A 15,531-nucleotide genomic window follows, 5' to 3' on the forward strand; every position below is an offset into this window, starting at 1 on the left:
TTATGTATCCAAAACCCAGATTTTAATCTAAGGTGCCTTTGGGGCTGTCTGGAGTAATGGAATCAGGACCAGCAGGAATCGTCCCTGTGGTCCCTGTTTATTTTAATCCACTGCAAAGGTTACTTAGTCAAACATTTCTCCCCTTTCTATGTCATCAACTTTGTTGGAGAGTAGAATGATTTTTGAGCACCTTGCTGTGCCCAACCCCTGCACCCCAGAAAACACTTTTGCATACATTTTGACTACACTGTGCAGTGAAGAAAGAGGCTGTCAGGAACTTTGGTGATTGAAGATGTACTGAAGGAGAGTGAATTAGAGGGATTTGGTTTAAAGTCAGGTACACAAAGAGGCTTGGAGAATGGGAAAGAATATTTGGATTGCTAGAGAAAGAGAAAATAATAGAAAAGTTTTTAAAAAGAAGTTATTACAAATTATGCAACTAGTTTTGTTGACTGGAAATTCTCAAGTTGTTTGCCAACTCATGCGTTTGTTTGGTGAATCCTGAGCTGGCTTACCTCACAGTTTGTCTAAGAAAGGTATAATAAAATGAATGGAAAAAAAGAGGGTGAAAAAGATAGTACTGAAACTGAGATAAAAAATGTTGCTGATAATTTGAATTAAAAGGAAATACTCAACTCATCAGATAGTTTCTGAGATGAGAAACATTGAGTTAACGTTATAGATTTGATGTTTTTCATCAGTACTGAGCTCCCAGTTACCAATCTTATTTCCCTGAATATTTCCAAAATTCTCTAATTTAATATTTTTCACCTCTGGTCCAGGTTTGCTATTTCCTTTTACTCTATGTTCACTTTAATTTTCTTCTAATAACCTCCATCAAAGAAGCAAGCCATTTCCACCCTCCCTCATCATTGTTGATGTCTCCACCCAACCACAAGTATTCCCTTTCTTCTCTCTGCTCCTCCACCTCCTCTGCAACATTGAACATGTTTGATTTCTAACTGAAACAATAACTCTAATTTGCTCTCCTCAAATGTTGCCTGACCTGCTGCAAAATGCACTTTGGCCTTCATTGTAAAGTGCAAGAGTTCAAAAAGAGGCAAGCACTGTTAAAATTTCCTCGGGTGTTGGTGAGGTTACACCTTGAATATTGTGCAGATTTAGTCCTCTTGTTTCGGAAAGGGTATTCAATATTGAAAGAAGTCCAATGGAGATTAACCAGGCTAATTGTCAGGATAGAGAGTTTCCTATCACTAGTGGCTAAAAACATTTGACATATGTTGGGGTTTGGTGGAATGAGAGATTATCTTTTTAAAATCTGAAGGCGAGCAGCGTGGCCATGCAAAGGACCTAGGCAGATGTGTTTTGATCAAGCTCTCCACGAAGAATATCAACAAGGTAAAAAATTTTAAATTAAGAATTTTTTACTAAAAAATGGACAAAACAAATACTAAGAAATCAAGACAGCCGAGGACAAAAAGTGAAGAATTTCTACTCAGCCAGGAACATCGAGCAAAAGCTCGAAAGGGAGCAGTGCAAGAGTGGCCTCAGGATTGGCAGACCCCAGAACAGCTTGGGAGTCGGGACAAGAACTAAATATTTTCCTGTAGAAATTGTAAAACTCAAGAAACTGATTTGCTGGCATCGAAAATATAATGAGAAACATGATTGAAAAGATGACTGTGTACTCTCAATAACCACAACAGCAGTGTGAGTATAAGACAGCTTTAATAAACTAATATGTAAACTAAGAGGTCTTGTCTCTCTGCAAGACAAACCTCGAAGGTTAGACTGTAGCTTTGGATTGCTTTATATACAAGGTCACTGGGCTGACCCCTGGTGACCTAGTGGTGTAATTACATATCACCACAGACTGAAATTAAAGAAATCGTTGAAGACTTAACTGAAAGAACGACCCAAGCAGAAGTAAACTTGGTAAAAACACAAGATAAAATAAAAGCTTTGGCGAAAGATATGAGGCAATGGGAGTTGGACAGACAAGGTCTGCTGGTTGGAGAATTTTAGCAAATGAAATAATGTCCAAATTATTGGACTGAAAGAAGGAATCAAGGGAGGAGATCCAGTGAACTTCTTCAAAACATGGATCCCGCAAGTGCTGGGAGAAGACAAATTCAGAGAAAAATTGCATAATAAAAGGGTTCACCAGACCCTCAAACCCAAGAGAGCTGGCAATCAGTGACCATGACTGGTGCTGGTAAGACTTTTGAGTTACCATGAATGGGAGATAATTCTGGGAGTAGGATATGAATACTCTAAGCAAAATAATGGTCCACCCAAGATTGACCATGAAAAGGTGGTATTTTTCCAAGATTTTAGCCATACTTTGATTAAGCAAAGGAAAGAGTTTGATGATGTAAAAGGACAACTGCATTCCAAAAACTTGGAATATTAGATGATATACCCTGCGACTCTGAGGGTTAAAGTAGCAGAAGGTAATCGATGATTTTTCAAGACTTAGAATGTGAAAAACTTCCTGAGAGGCTTATGAAAAGATTAAGTTGCCAAATAAAACTGTGAAAAATGTTTACAATAGGACGAAATAAAAGTTGTAATTAAAAAAAAAAAAAAGTTTTGTATTTATTGCGGAAAAGTAAATTTTATTGAAATGTTCACAGAGAGCTCAGAAAAGAGAGAAAACTTGAGAAAGGTAGTAGCAAGGTGGAGAAATACTTAATTACTTTCTAAGCTAACTAATCTTTGGTGGAGGATGGGTTTTCTCCCAAGTTCTACAGACAATTTAAAGATTATTGATACCTCTTATGATGAATTTATTGGACCGGGGAGTGGAGACCCAGACCCTCCCACAATCTGTTTCAACTGTTATAATAACAGTGCTACCAAAGAACCATTAAAAACTTCATCATACAAACCTATATCACTCCTCAATGCTGATTATAAAATATTGGCAAAGTGATTAGCTAATAGTCTGGGACAATATCTACCAAAATTAATACATATAGACCAGATGGGGTTTCTCAAAGGAAGATGTTCTTTAAATAGTTCAAATTGTAGACTATTTAATATAATACATACGACAAAATCAAAGTTGAATCCAAGTATACTCATCTTTCTAGATGCAGAAAAAGCATTTGATTGATTAGAATGGTCTTTCTTATTTAAAACATTCAAAAAATTTGGTATAGGCAGAAAATTTGTAAACTGGATAAGAACTCTTTATCATAAACCACAAGCCAAAATTATAGCCAACAGTCGGATGTCAGCAGATTTTTCCTTGAATAGATCGAGTAGACAGGGGTGTCTTCTGTCTCTGGCACTTTTTATCCTAGCTATTGAACCACTGGTGGAAATCATAAAGAGAGATCTGGTTATTAAGGGCTTCAAAGTTGGACAGGAAGAACATAAAATTAGTTTATTTGCTGATGATGTGCTATTATATATGTCTGATCCAGTTGAATCATTGTAAAGTTACAAATGACATTAGAAAAATATGGAAGAATATCAGGTTATAAAATAAATATAGACAAGAGTGAGATAATGCCATTTAAAAATTTTGATTATAAAAGATATCAAAAAGATAGATTTAAATGGAAGATCGATGGAATCAAATATTTAGGAATAATGACAGATAATAATTTACAGAATTTATATAAACAATTACATTCCTCTTTAAGACAAAAATAGAGAAAGATTTACAGAAATGGAAAGACTTGCTGATTACTCTAGTGGCAAAAATAAATTGTATTAAAATGAAGGTGATGCCAAGATTACAGTGTCTTTTTCATTCATTCCCTATTGCACATCCCAAATAGTTCTTTAATTTATTGAATGTTTACATAAGGTAATTCCCATGGAATAATAAAGTGCCGAGAATTTCATTGGAAAAGCTCACTTGAGATTATAAATTGGGAGGACTTAGACTTCCAGACTTTATGAAATACTTTTTAACAGTACAAGAAAGATTTTTATCATTATTTTTTGAAGAAGACAGTCCTCCTTCAACCCAAATAAGATTAAATTCAATGGAAGAATTAGCAAAGAATTTTATTTATAAATGGAATTCTGAGTTAATAACAAAAAAGATGGATAACCCTATATTAATACATATGATTAGAATATGGCAAGAAATTAATGAGTGTATTGGGGGAAAAAAGCAGGTATCATAAAGAGCACCATCACGTAAAAATGTCTTGCTGCCCATGAATCTGGGTCATAAAATATTGAATTCAAGGTATGGCAAAGGAATAAGGTATCTTGATGATTGTTATATGGAGGGATCTCTTGTGTCTCTTGAACAATTAAGAAATAAATACGGAGTAGCTATGGGACTTTCTTTTGATTTGTCCAGCTAAGAACATTCCTAAGAAAAAGATGGGAGCCAAATTTGGCCCCACCTCAAATTAGTGAAATGGAACAAACGATTTGGCTGGGGAATGCACTAAATTTATAACTAAGATGTACTACGCTCTCCAGAATGAAAGTATGCAACCAGGTTCACAGAGATCGAGAGAGAGAGGTGGGAGTCGGATCTAGATGTTGCAATAATGGAAATTTGTTGATCTGATTGGTGTTTGGTATTATGATGTCAATTATAAATGCAAGATATGGATTAGTTCAATATAATTTTCTACATCAATTATATCACACACCACATAACTTGCATAAATCAAAATCAGAAATATCGGGAATGTGTTTTAGGTGTGGGATAGAAATAGGAATGTTCTTACATGCTATGTGGTTGTGTGTGAAGGTGAGACCTTTTTGGCAGGATATTACTGAAATATTAACAAAGATAACAGGGGTGGCCTTCACAGACAACCTGGAGCTTTACCTTTTGGGCAAATTCATTGAAATAAGTAATAAACTAACTAAATTCCAAATTTAGTTTGGTAAAATAGCCTTAGCAGTGGCTAAGAAATTATTGCGATTACTTGGAAATCTGACTCCCCTCTACAGATAGCACGATGGACTGCTGAGATGAATAATGCATACCTACGGAATAAATTACACATCTTTAAGAACAAATATATTTATTAAGATATGCCAGCCATATTTGGATCATATAGGGTCCCAACTGTAATTATTAATACAATAATATAAAGGATAATAATAAATGCTTTTATAGTATAGATGCAAGTGATTTCCCCATATAGAATTTTTGATGATCAACATAAATGCAAGCCCTGATGGTGTGTGGGTTTATAATGTGAAAGGAAGGGAGGAACTGTTTTGTTTGTTTTTTGTGAAGAAAAATTTGTATATATATTTATTGGAGAGTTTTTATATATATTAAATATTTATTTATGGGGAAAAACAAAACTAAAATATAAAAATAAGATTTGAAGGTGACTGGATTGGAAGAAAAAGCTACAAGATAAGGGGTGGTCATTTAAAATGGATGTGCAGGAATTTCTTCTTGCAGTGGATGGTGAATCTCTTGAGTTCTGGAGGTGAGATCATCGAAGGTATTGAAAGAGAAAATAGACAAAGATCACAGCCCATTTCCCAGGGTAGATGATTGTAGGGTTAGGTTCAACATGAGAGGGGAGAGATTTAAGAGTCCTGAGGGGTAAACCTTTTCACTCAGGGCACTCCATATCTGGAGCATCTGCCAGAAGAAACTACAGGTCTGGATACCATTGAAATATTTAATAAAAGCATTTGGACAGATATCCAGATAGGAAACACTTGGAAGGATGTCATCCAAATTCAGACAAATGGGACGTCCAAAAGGCCAACTTGTTCAGTTTGGATGAGTTGGGCCAAAGTGCCTGCTCCTTGCTGTATGACTCCATTGAGGGCAATGGGGAACTGACACAGAAGGGAGCTAATTAGCCATTATTGTGTTTAATAATGGGCAGGTTCGAGGGGCTCCATTTTCTTGTATTTGATTTCTTGTTCTGAGTATTTCCAATGTTTTCTGTTTTTACTTCATTTGTTTACCTATTAGCTCCAGAAATCTACATATTGCCTCCTTTAAGATGTTTCTTCAGACTTCCAACCCTTTGATTTTCTGTCCTAGTATCTTCTTGCATGGCTCTGTCTCAAATTTTGGCTGAGAAGTTTCATGAAACATGTGAGAATGCAGTTGTTGTACTTTTTTCCCTTTCAGCCATTGGCCGATTCCATGCCTGCAGTCAACATCGGGAAAGTGACCGCAAAAGAGATGGTTCAGAGGAAGGAGGATCCTGTGACACAGAGGCTGGCTGAGCTGATGAAGCATCTGGAAAAGGAAACTGAGGAGTTGAGGTGAAAGAAGACCCTGGTCTGGAGTAGAAAACATAGCTTCTTGCTCTCTTATGAAGCTCCCATTTCTTTAGAAAGTTTTGGTCAATGATCAGCATGCTCAGACTCCACCATACTGAGTTGTTGGTTTTTAGATCTTTGAGACAAACTCTGCTAGTGAACCTCATTAGATAGATTAAACGGTCATGTTCCATCCAATCATGGAGATTCCCTCTCCAAGATTAATGTGCACTCTGGCTGCCTCTCTCAACTGGTCAATCCAGTGAATGTTTCTTGAAGCTTAGAGGAAAGGCTATACTTGGATTTATGGTGCAAATACAGTTTAAATAGATGAGTTTTGAATTTCCTCTTCAACTTCAAATAAAGGCTGAGAAGAGAAGAGGTTAGTATTTATAGCAACCCAAAAATACAGGCCAGTTTTGGTCACCATATTAGGTTGGACCATCAGACTTAGGAGCTGAATTAGGCCATTTGACCTATTAAGTCTGCTCTGCCATGTGTTTTTTCTCTCAATGCTATTCTCTTGCCTGCTCCCCAAAACTTTTAACACCAGGTTGTGAAGGTCTTCCAGTCAGGTCAAAAAAGATCTACTAGAAAGCTTCAGGATTTCACCCTGAAAGTTAGACTGAAGAAGCTGGGGTTGTTTTCCTTAGCATAAATAAGATTGAGAAGATATTTGATGCAGGTGTGTAAGACATGACTGGCTCTGATAGAGTTGAAAATGGTTCTTATGTCTGTTTCTAAATAAAGAAACAGTTTCTCTGAACAGATAGTTCAAGGACCAAGGCAGTCCAGTTTAAAATGAAGGGATACGAAGACTTTCTTTTACATAGAATAGCTTTGACCTGAGTACACTCACTATATGGACAGGGCCAATCAAGGTTCTCAGATGTTCGAGGGAGAGGCCTGTGTGTCTCTTTTCACTCTGCCAATATCCAGCAATCTCAAGGTTCTTCCAACATCCATCATGCTTAATTTAGTCTTGTAAATAAATAGATTGCAGCCTTGCCTTGTGGATGTTTAATAAGGAGCCCTAGACAATGCTACCATCTTTCTGTTACAAATTTTCAAAAAGTGTGGCAGAAGTCTGGCATTGGTATCAGGAGAAGTGTGGAAGTTATAAATGAAACTGAATGATGGTTGGATCCTGTTAGATGTTTCATGGATGTGGACCAGAGCCAGGACATTCTTAACTCTAGCCTGTCCTTGATCAGGAGAAAAAAAATTATTCTGGTCTGTTTTCTCTGTCCTTCAACCAGCTTCCGTTGCAGAATAAACCGTATTGTGAAGGAAGACTCAATGATGGAGCTCAAGAGATCCTCTGTGTCACCTGACTCCACTGAACATCTGACAGAAACCAGGAGCAGAGCAAGAGCAGAGAACTCACTGGATGGCAAAGGTACAAGTTCTACAAAGCATTCTGGAGTGGACTCCTTGTGATTATTGGGTACTGATTATCCTGGGTGACCAAGGTGACATGGTGGGATGAGAGGGGAATGATATGCCATCTTTGAAGCTGCTGGTGACTTAAGTTCAATGGGTCATATCCATGACTTTTTCTCTCTCGCTCCCTCCCCTTGGCACATGAGCAGGTTTACTGTGGTCATTTTTACATTCTTCTTGAGATATAGACATTAGTGCCAAGACAATCATAGACATAGTTAGTTTTTCGATATGGTGATGTATCATTGCAGTTATGTTTATTTAATTGTATATGTAATTCTCCACTATTGATGTGGAGTTTGATCACACATGTCCATGGTGTTGGTCCAGCCTTTGAATTATTATTTCAGTGATTAAGAGAAGAAAAGCACCCAACTAGTTTGTTCTCTGTACCTTTCCTTCCCAAGATCCCTCTCATTCATCCATGATTCAGTTTCAACACCCTTTTTTAGCACTGGAAAAGAGACAAAAACAATCTTGCTCAAATGCAGGGAGGTGTGAGAGGAAGGATGCTATTAATTCTCATTAACAGCTCATGGTGAATGCGTCACATCACCTGTCACAGCTCTCTCTCTTCAATATATCTCGGGTTCTACAGGTGAAATGATCTTTCTGCATATCACTAGTGTCATAACCTTGTATTCCCAAACTCTGCATTTTCACCTTCAGGTGAAGGCTTGATCTTTCTCCTGATTGATTATTCCTCTTGTGGAGAATCATCACATCAGCAAGATTGACCATGGCCATTATTTTCAAAGGGGATTCAGCATGCAGTTGTCCCCGTGTCTGTGCAGAATTCTTCCGTGGCACTGGTTTCCTTCCACATCCCTAAAATGGACTGGTCGGCAGATTAAATAGCACTCAAATTGCCCCTAGTATGTAGTTGACTGGTAGAACTTAAGGGGAATTAATAAAAATATTGGAAGAATAAAAATTGGAATTAATGTAAGAGTAACGTAAATGGGTGGTTGATGGTGCAGATTTGATGGGATACAAGTCCTGTTTCTGTGCTGAATCACTCAGTAACCCAATTTCTCAATAAATTATCATTATGCTCTTTACGCAACTGTCCAGGTGGCAATGTGATACTCGTACTAGAGTTGTTCTCTATTTGTAGCAAATCAATCTTCCTCAATTAGACTCCACCATTAATGTAGGACCAACCCAGTGCTAAAGAGTTTTGGATCCATTTGCCCAAAGTTACCAGAGACCAGAAATGCCTCTCAAGCATGTTGAATTTGATACGTCATGTTTCAAAATAAAAAGAAACTGTATTCCAAAATTATTTCAAATAAGTCTTATTAAATTTTCATTTGCTTGAATCAACTCCATCCACTATTTCCTTTGAGAACCTGGTCCTGACTACTCAGTTACTGAAATATTGTTTCTGCAGATTAGATTTGCTACAGATGATGTGATGAAGTTCTGCAGATCCCACGACCAGTGAAATTTGTCATTTTGGTGACATTATTTCTATATTTGATACATTGTTCAGCTGCAAAGTTAGCATGAGACTGATTCACTTTGTTCCATCATCTTCCAATCCTCCTCCATCACTTGCAGTGACCAATTAGTATCATTCTAAGTTACGTTCTCTTTCCTCGTAAGGTACTCAGAAGTTCCTGAAAACTCACTGCCCAGGCGAGCCTTTCTCCAATGTGTCCATTATTCTGCAAATTTCTATTACAAACTAGTATTCTTGGATCAAAACCACATCTGAACAAGAAGCAGACCCATTCTTCACTGTACTCAACTGTTGAATCTGTTTCAGGAACCGATCATACTTCAGTCATCGATGGATCACTGATGAATGATAAGTTAAGGTCCCTGTTGCCTTCGGAGAGTCATTATAGGCAGACAATGGAAACCATCAAGAACTTGCATTTGGGGAACAGCCAAGTTCGGCACAGACCTGGCAATTCTTTTAGCAAGGTACAACCACAAGAAACAAAAGCAATGTTGGTGTTTGTTTAGGCATAAGAACTTAAAATTTGTCAGATTTAGGTGATTTGGAAAGTTAAAGATATTGAGTGTGTTCAAGAAGGATTAGTAATTGGGGGAGGGGGGGGGGGCATGGCAAGATGGTGTAAGGATCAGACGTGCCTTCCAGTCCTCTCCTGACTCTATCTTATTGTTTTGTCTAGAAATGCCCGTTAAAATTCTTTAAAAGTTTAGATAATTTCAGTGCTGTTAATTTAACTTATGATGGTACATTATGATGGTGGAAAAGAGCAAAAAAAAACAACAACAGATCATCAAAAAACTACATTTTCCAAAAGTTCAAGTTTTGGAGCCTACCTACAGGAAAGACACCGGGACTCAGCGTGAAATGGATCCCAGGAGAGAGATACAGTGTTCGGATGTAGAGCTCTATGTTACATCGGTAGAGCCCCCTAAAGAGGGCACCAAACAGCCTTTAGAACAAAGAGTTACTCAAAGGCATTTGTCAGCTGTAGAGGTGGCGCTGCAAACTGCATCTCTTGAGATACAGGAACCTATACAACTTGATGTACTGGGAGAATTTAATACATTATGGACTGGGGAAAACCCCGGCCAGCGTCCTCCAGTCATTGCTGGAGAGGCTGTGGCTGGGATTTCCACACGCAGTCATACTACAAGGAAGGCAACCAGAATGAAGGAAGGAATAGAAGATCCTTTGGAGAAGAAGCAGGAATCTGTTGAGCCAAAATCTCTTCCAATTGAAAAGATTTTTGTGAATCTTGAATCTAAATTATCTTATACAATGCAGGTATTATTCAAGATTATGACTGAACTTGATACTAGGTTTAATACTTTGGTGAAAATACATTCTCAACAGATGACTGAGTTTGGAGCTTTTAAGCTTGAAGTGAGAGATAAATTTAATTCGTGTAAAGAAGATATAGATGAAATACGGGATCAAGTTTTTGATGTGACCAAAATGGTCGAAGACTTACAAACTCAAAATAAAAATTTGGTGAAAAAGATTGATTATTTGGAAAACCAATCCAGACGGAACAATATAAAGATTATTGGTTTGCTAGAAGGTATGGAGGGACCAGACCCAAGAAAATTTTTTACTGAATGGATTCCGCAGGTGTTGGGTCAAGAACATTTCCCGGAAGGTATAATACTGGAACGTGTTCATAGAGCCTTGCGTAGAAGACCTATTTCAGGTCAAAGTCCAAGACCTGTTTTGGTTCGTTGCTTGAATTATTACGACAGAGAAATAATTTTACAAGTGGCTATTAGAAATGCACAACGATGCATTTAAATAATGATGATGTTAGTTTAAGATGAAGTGAGAGTTGGGGGAGAGAACTGGATACGCACTATTTCCTGAAAGTCAACTGCTACGTGTGAGTTATCTCACACCCATTTTGTTTGGGAGTTACCGCATTGCGCGGTTTAGACAGGAGGTATTTTTAACCTCCTACCCGTTTTTTTTTTTTCCTTTTTTTTGTATTATTAGATTAAAGAGTGAAGGGGTTTTTTTTTTGTTTAAATATAAAAAAAGCATAAGAAAGTATTTGATTGTTTAAAAAACTAAAAATTGATGTGGTTTTTTTTGTAAAGTTTATTCAGTAGATAAGGAATATCTGAAATTTAAATGTGAATGGGATGGAAAGTTTTTTTTAATATATTTTTTCTTTAACTTTAAGGTGAAAGGAGTGGTAATTCTGGTGTATATTATTTTGCTATTTTAGTTATAGAACGAAGGGAATAATGGTGAAAGTTATAAATTGAATTGTACAATTTTTAATGAGGCTTGAATTTTGTTTGTGGTTTATGCTCCATTTGTTGAAGATATAGATTTCGTTGTAGATGTGTTTTTATTATTCGGATATCTGAATTTTAACGTAATGATTGGGGATATTTAAATGTGGTATTGGAGCTTTTATTGGATAACTATTTAAGAGTAAAAGGGAAAAATGGTGGAAGAGTACTAAAATTGAATTGTACAATGCTTAATGAGGTTTGAATTTTGTTTTAAGATGGTGGTTTATGTGACTAATATGATGAAAGATGTGAAGTTAGTTGATATTTGGTGAAGGTTTATTTCTATAGAGAAAGTTTTTTTTCATTTTTTTTTCATGCTACAATTTTTTTAAGAATTGATTATTGTTTAAGAATTTTTGATAGATTAATGTTACTAACTTTACTAATTTTTTATATTAAGTTTGAGTTAAATATATGTTTCATCTTAACTCCGTTTGTTAAATATATGCATTTAAGTTTGATTTAAATATGTTTTTTAAGTCTGATATTTTAGTATTAATTACTTTTTTTTGTTAGTATTTTAATCGGTTATGTTTTTGTTTTTTTTTTTGTAAGTGGGTTTTTTTCTCACATATATTATTAACTTTAATAATTCTTCACTCTTTATTTTGGGGGGGAAAGGGGGGGTTAGACTAATTTGAGTTGGGTTATTAATGTGTAATAATTATTGGGGAGGGTATAGTTTATTTAGATTACTGATATTGTATTGTAATTTTATTATTTTATTCTTAATTTTTTTTAATGTAATCCTATATGTTATTCATGTTATAAAATCTTAAATAAAGTTTAAAAAAAAAAGGAGGATTAGTAATTTTTAATCATAAGTTTAACTTTGAAGATTGCAGAATGGTGTGCAGTTAACAGTGAAGAATTGCAGGCTTGCACATACATCTAGAAGGGAGAAATGCTCCATTACCATAGGTATTTCCTCTGATGTGTAATGTTTTTTTCCCCCTTACTTCCTTTCTTCCCTTTTCTTTCCCTTCTTTAGTTCTTACTTATACATTATTTTTACATCTTTATATGTAGTTTGTTGTTGTTCTTCGTTCTTGTTAAATCTCTTCATTTCTCCTTCACTCCTGCAGGCATTCTGCAAATTCTCGTGCTTTCTCCGGATCCGAGAACAGTCTGTTTTGCTCCCCCAGGATAAATATTTTAAGCACAGCTGGATATCTTAACATAAATTTATAGCCTTTTTTCCATAGGATCGATTATGCTGTGTTAAACTTCTTCCTCTTTAGGAATTCAAAACTTATGTCTGGGTAAAAAAAATATTTTTTGACCCTTGTATTCCAATGGTTTTTTTGTCTTCTCTAATTTTATTCCTTGCCCTCTCCAGTATATTTTCTCTTGTCGTGTATCTCAGAAATTTTACGAAAATGGATCTTGTTTTTTGTGGTGACTGAGGTTTCGGGGCTAGTGTTCTGTGTGCCCTTTCTATTTCCATTCCTTCCTGTATTTCTGGCATTCCCAGGACCTTTGGAATCCATTCTTTTATAATTTTTTTCATATTTGTGCCTTCTTCATCTTTAGGCCAACTATCTTTATGTTGTTTCGCCTACTATAGTGTTCCATTATATCAATGTTCTGAGCTAACAACTCTTTATGACTCTTTAACTTTTAACTTTAACTTTCACTGTCTTCCAATTTTCTCCTTAAGTCATTCTCTTTTTAAGCCATTTCTCGTTCTTCCACGTTTTCTAATCTTTTCCCTATTTCTGTTATGATCAGCTCTATTCTACTCACTTTTTCTTCTGTATTTTTCATTTTTCTTTTCATTTCACTAAATTCTAATGTCAACCATTCTTTTAATGCTCTCATTAATTCTTGAAAATTTTTAAAATCTATATACTGTCCATCTATTTTACCTTCTATTCCTCTTGTGCCGAGCTTGGTTTTCTTCTTCCTCTTCTTCTGTGTCTGCACCTGTGTTTGTGTCTTCTACTTCTCTTCCTTGTATTTGTGTCTCTTCTGACTTTCTTGTTGAGCTGCTTGCCTCACTTTGCTGGGCGTCTTTTTGCATGGCTTCTTGCTGTTGGTCCTCTTCTTCTGGGCTAGTTATCTGTTGGGCCTCCTGTTGCTGTTCTTCTTTCCTATCACTCCCTTTCCTATTCTTCCAGCTGAGTCGGGCATCCCTCAGTTGGTCACGCTGTGTTAATTCGCTCCTCAGCTGGGCCCCCTTCCCGTCAGTGCTTTCTTTTTCCTTAGTGTGCGCATTGCGCACTTCTGTTTGGCTCAGAGAGCCATTTTTGCAGTCCAGCGGTCGGGAGGTCGCAACTCTGCGTGGTCGTCACCAACCTTGGGGAGCAGGCTCTTTTCTCCACGACGGCTCCCTGTTTCTTCATGCAGGTAAGGCCTTCTCCTTTCTCTTCCGGCATTTTTTTTTCCCATTGTTTTTACTTTTTCCTTCTTGGGTGCCATTTTCTTTCTTTTCTCCACAACTTTATCTTTTATTTGTTGTGTTTTGTGTTTCTTGAACTTTGTGTTTTCTTCACTTTATTTCTTCTTTTCTGGAGAGGGCTGGTATTCTCCTACCGGCCACTACTCCATCACGTGACTCCTCCCACATGGAATGTTGAAGGAAGAATGAATGTGGAAGATTGTTCCTGTTGATTGATAATAGAGGCACAAACTAATTTCTGGGGTTAAAAGGAAATATTTTCACATGGATTATTAAAACAGATCTTTCACTACCAGGCTGACTGATGAAAATTTAGAAAGGAGATTTGTAAAAGATTAAAGAAAGGGAAGTAAGTGGCTTCAGTTGAACTGGTATTTAATGGAAAAACCTCCCTCTATTGGAACCTACTTCTTTCTTTTTGTTTTTTTTAAATTTACATAGTGACATTTTAAATATACAATATATTAAACTTTTTTTCACAAACACAACAAACAAAAACAAAACCAAAACAGTCCCTCCCTCCCTTGCTCTCTCCCCACCCCCCCTTCCAAACATACAGATCCATTCATCATCAGAGCTTGCATATATAGTATATAGAGGACAGTTGCGGAAACTGTTTTGGTGTATATATAATAGTTACTTTTATATCTTTTTTTGTTTCTTTTTATTACTGTATCTGGGCTCCTATGTGGTCCAGGTTTGGCTGCCAAACCTTTACCAAACTGTCATATTTATTTTTTAAGTTATATGTAAACTTTTTTTTCATAGGTATGCAGCTGTTCATTTCCAGAGTCCATCGTGTTATAAGTAGAGGGAGTTGGACTTCCAAATGATTGTGATACATCTTTTTTGCTACTGCCAGTACTATTTTTAAAATGAGATTTGATATTTGGTCAATTTGTTACTTATTACCATGAAATTATCTAATAGATATAGCTTCGGGTCGTCTGTGAAGGCCACTCCTGTTAACCTGGTTAATTTTTCTGCGATTTCTTGCCAAAATGGCCTCACTTTCACGCACGTCCACGTGGCATGTAGAAAAGTTCCTGTCTCAGTCCCACATCTGAAACACATCTCTAAAATTACAGCTTTTGATCTGTGTAACTTTTGTGGGGTAAGATATAATTGGTGTTTAAAAAAAAATTATACTGAGCCAGTCCTTATCTTGCATTTATAACTGAAGTCATGCTGTCCTTACACCAATCTGACCAGCTTCTTTCTGAAATCTCCACACCCAAGTCCGACACCCATCTTTCCCTTGACCTCTGCAACCCTGGTTTTGCACTTTCTCTCTGGAGAGCATAGTACATTTTTGTAATAATTTTGGATGTATTCCCCATCCAAACTGTTCATTCAGTTTCACTAATTTCAGGTGGGGTCAACATTGGTCCCCATCTTTCTATTAGGAATAATCTAAACTGGAAAAAACAGAAGAGGGTCACATTGGTACCCTCTGTACTTGTGCCTTAATTGTTCAAAGGACATAAGAGTTCCTTCTGTTTAACAGTGAAATATATCTTATACCTTTGTAACACCACGAATTTAATATTCTATTGCCCATGTTAATAGGCAGTAACACAATGGGGCTTTTATTGATATCCCTACTTTTATTCCTATACATTCATTAATTTCTTGTCACGTTCTAATCGAGTGTATTAGAATGGGGTTATCCGTCTTTTTCTTTAGTGATTTGAAACTCCATTTATAGATAAAGTCCTTTGCTTCCCCCTGCTCCATTGAGT

The 15,531-nt window shown here is 36.5% G+C and overlaps 1 protein-coding gene across 1 annotated transcript in view; it reads left to right on the forward strand.

Moving 5' to 3' along the window:
* LOC138753238 (uncharacterized) overlaps nt 1-15,531 on the forward strand; it is a 94,537-nt gene that overhangs the window by 44,652 nt on the left and 34,354 nt on the right. The window contains exons 11-13 of the mRNA XM_069916044.1: nt 6,053-6,189; nt 7,446-7,585; nt 9,401-9,561. Of these exons, the coding sequence (XP_069772145.1) occupies nt 6,053-6,189; nt 7,446-7,585; nt 9,401-9,561 (438 nt within the window). The remainder of the gene's footprint in view (nt 1-6,052; nt 6,190-7,445; nt 7,586-9,400; nt 9,562-15,531) is intronic.

This window comes from Narcine bancroftii, chromosome 1, assembly GCF_036971445.1.
Source record: "Narcine bancroftii isolate sNarBan1 chromosome 1, sNarBan1.hap1, whole genome shotgun sequence".
NCBI lineage: Eukaryota > Metazoa > Chordata > Chondrichthyes > Torpediniformes > Narcinidae > Narcine > Narcine bancroftii.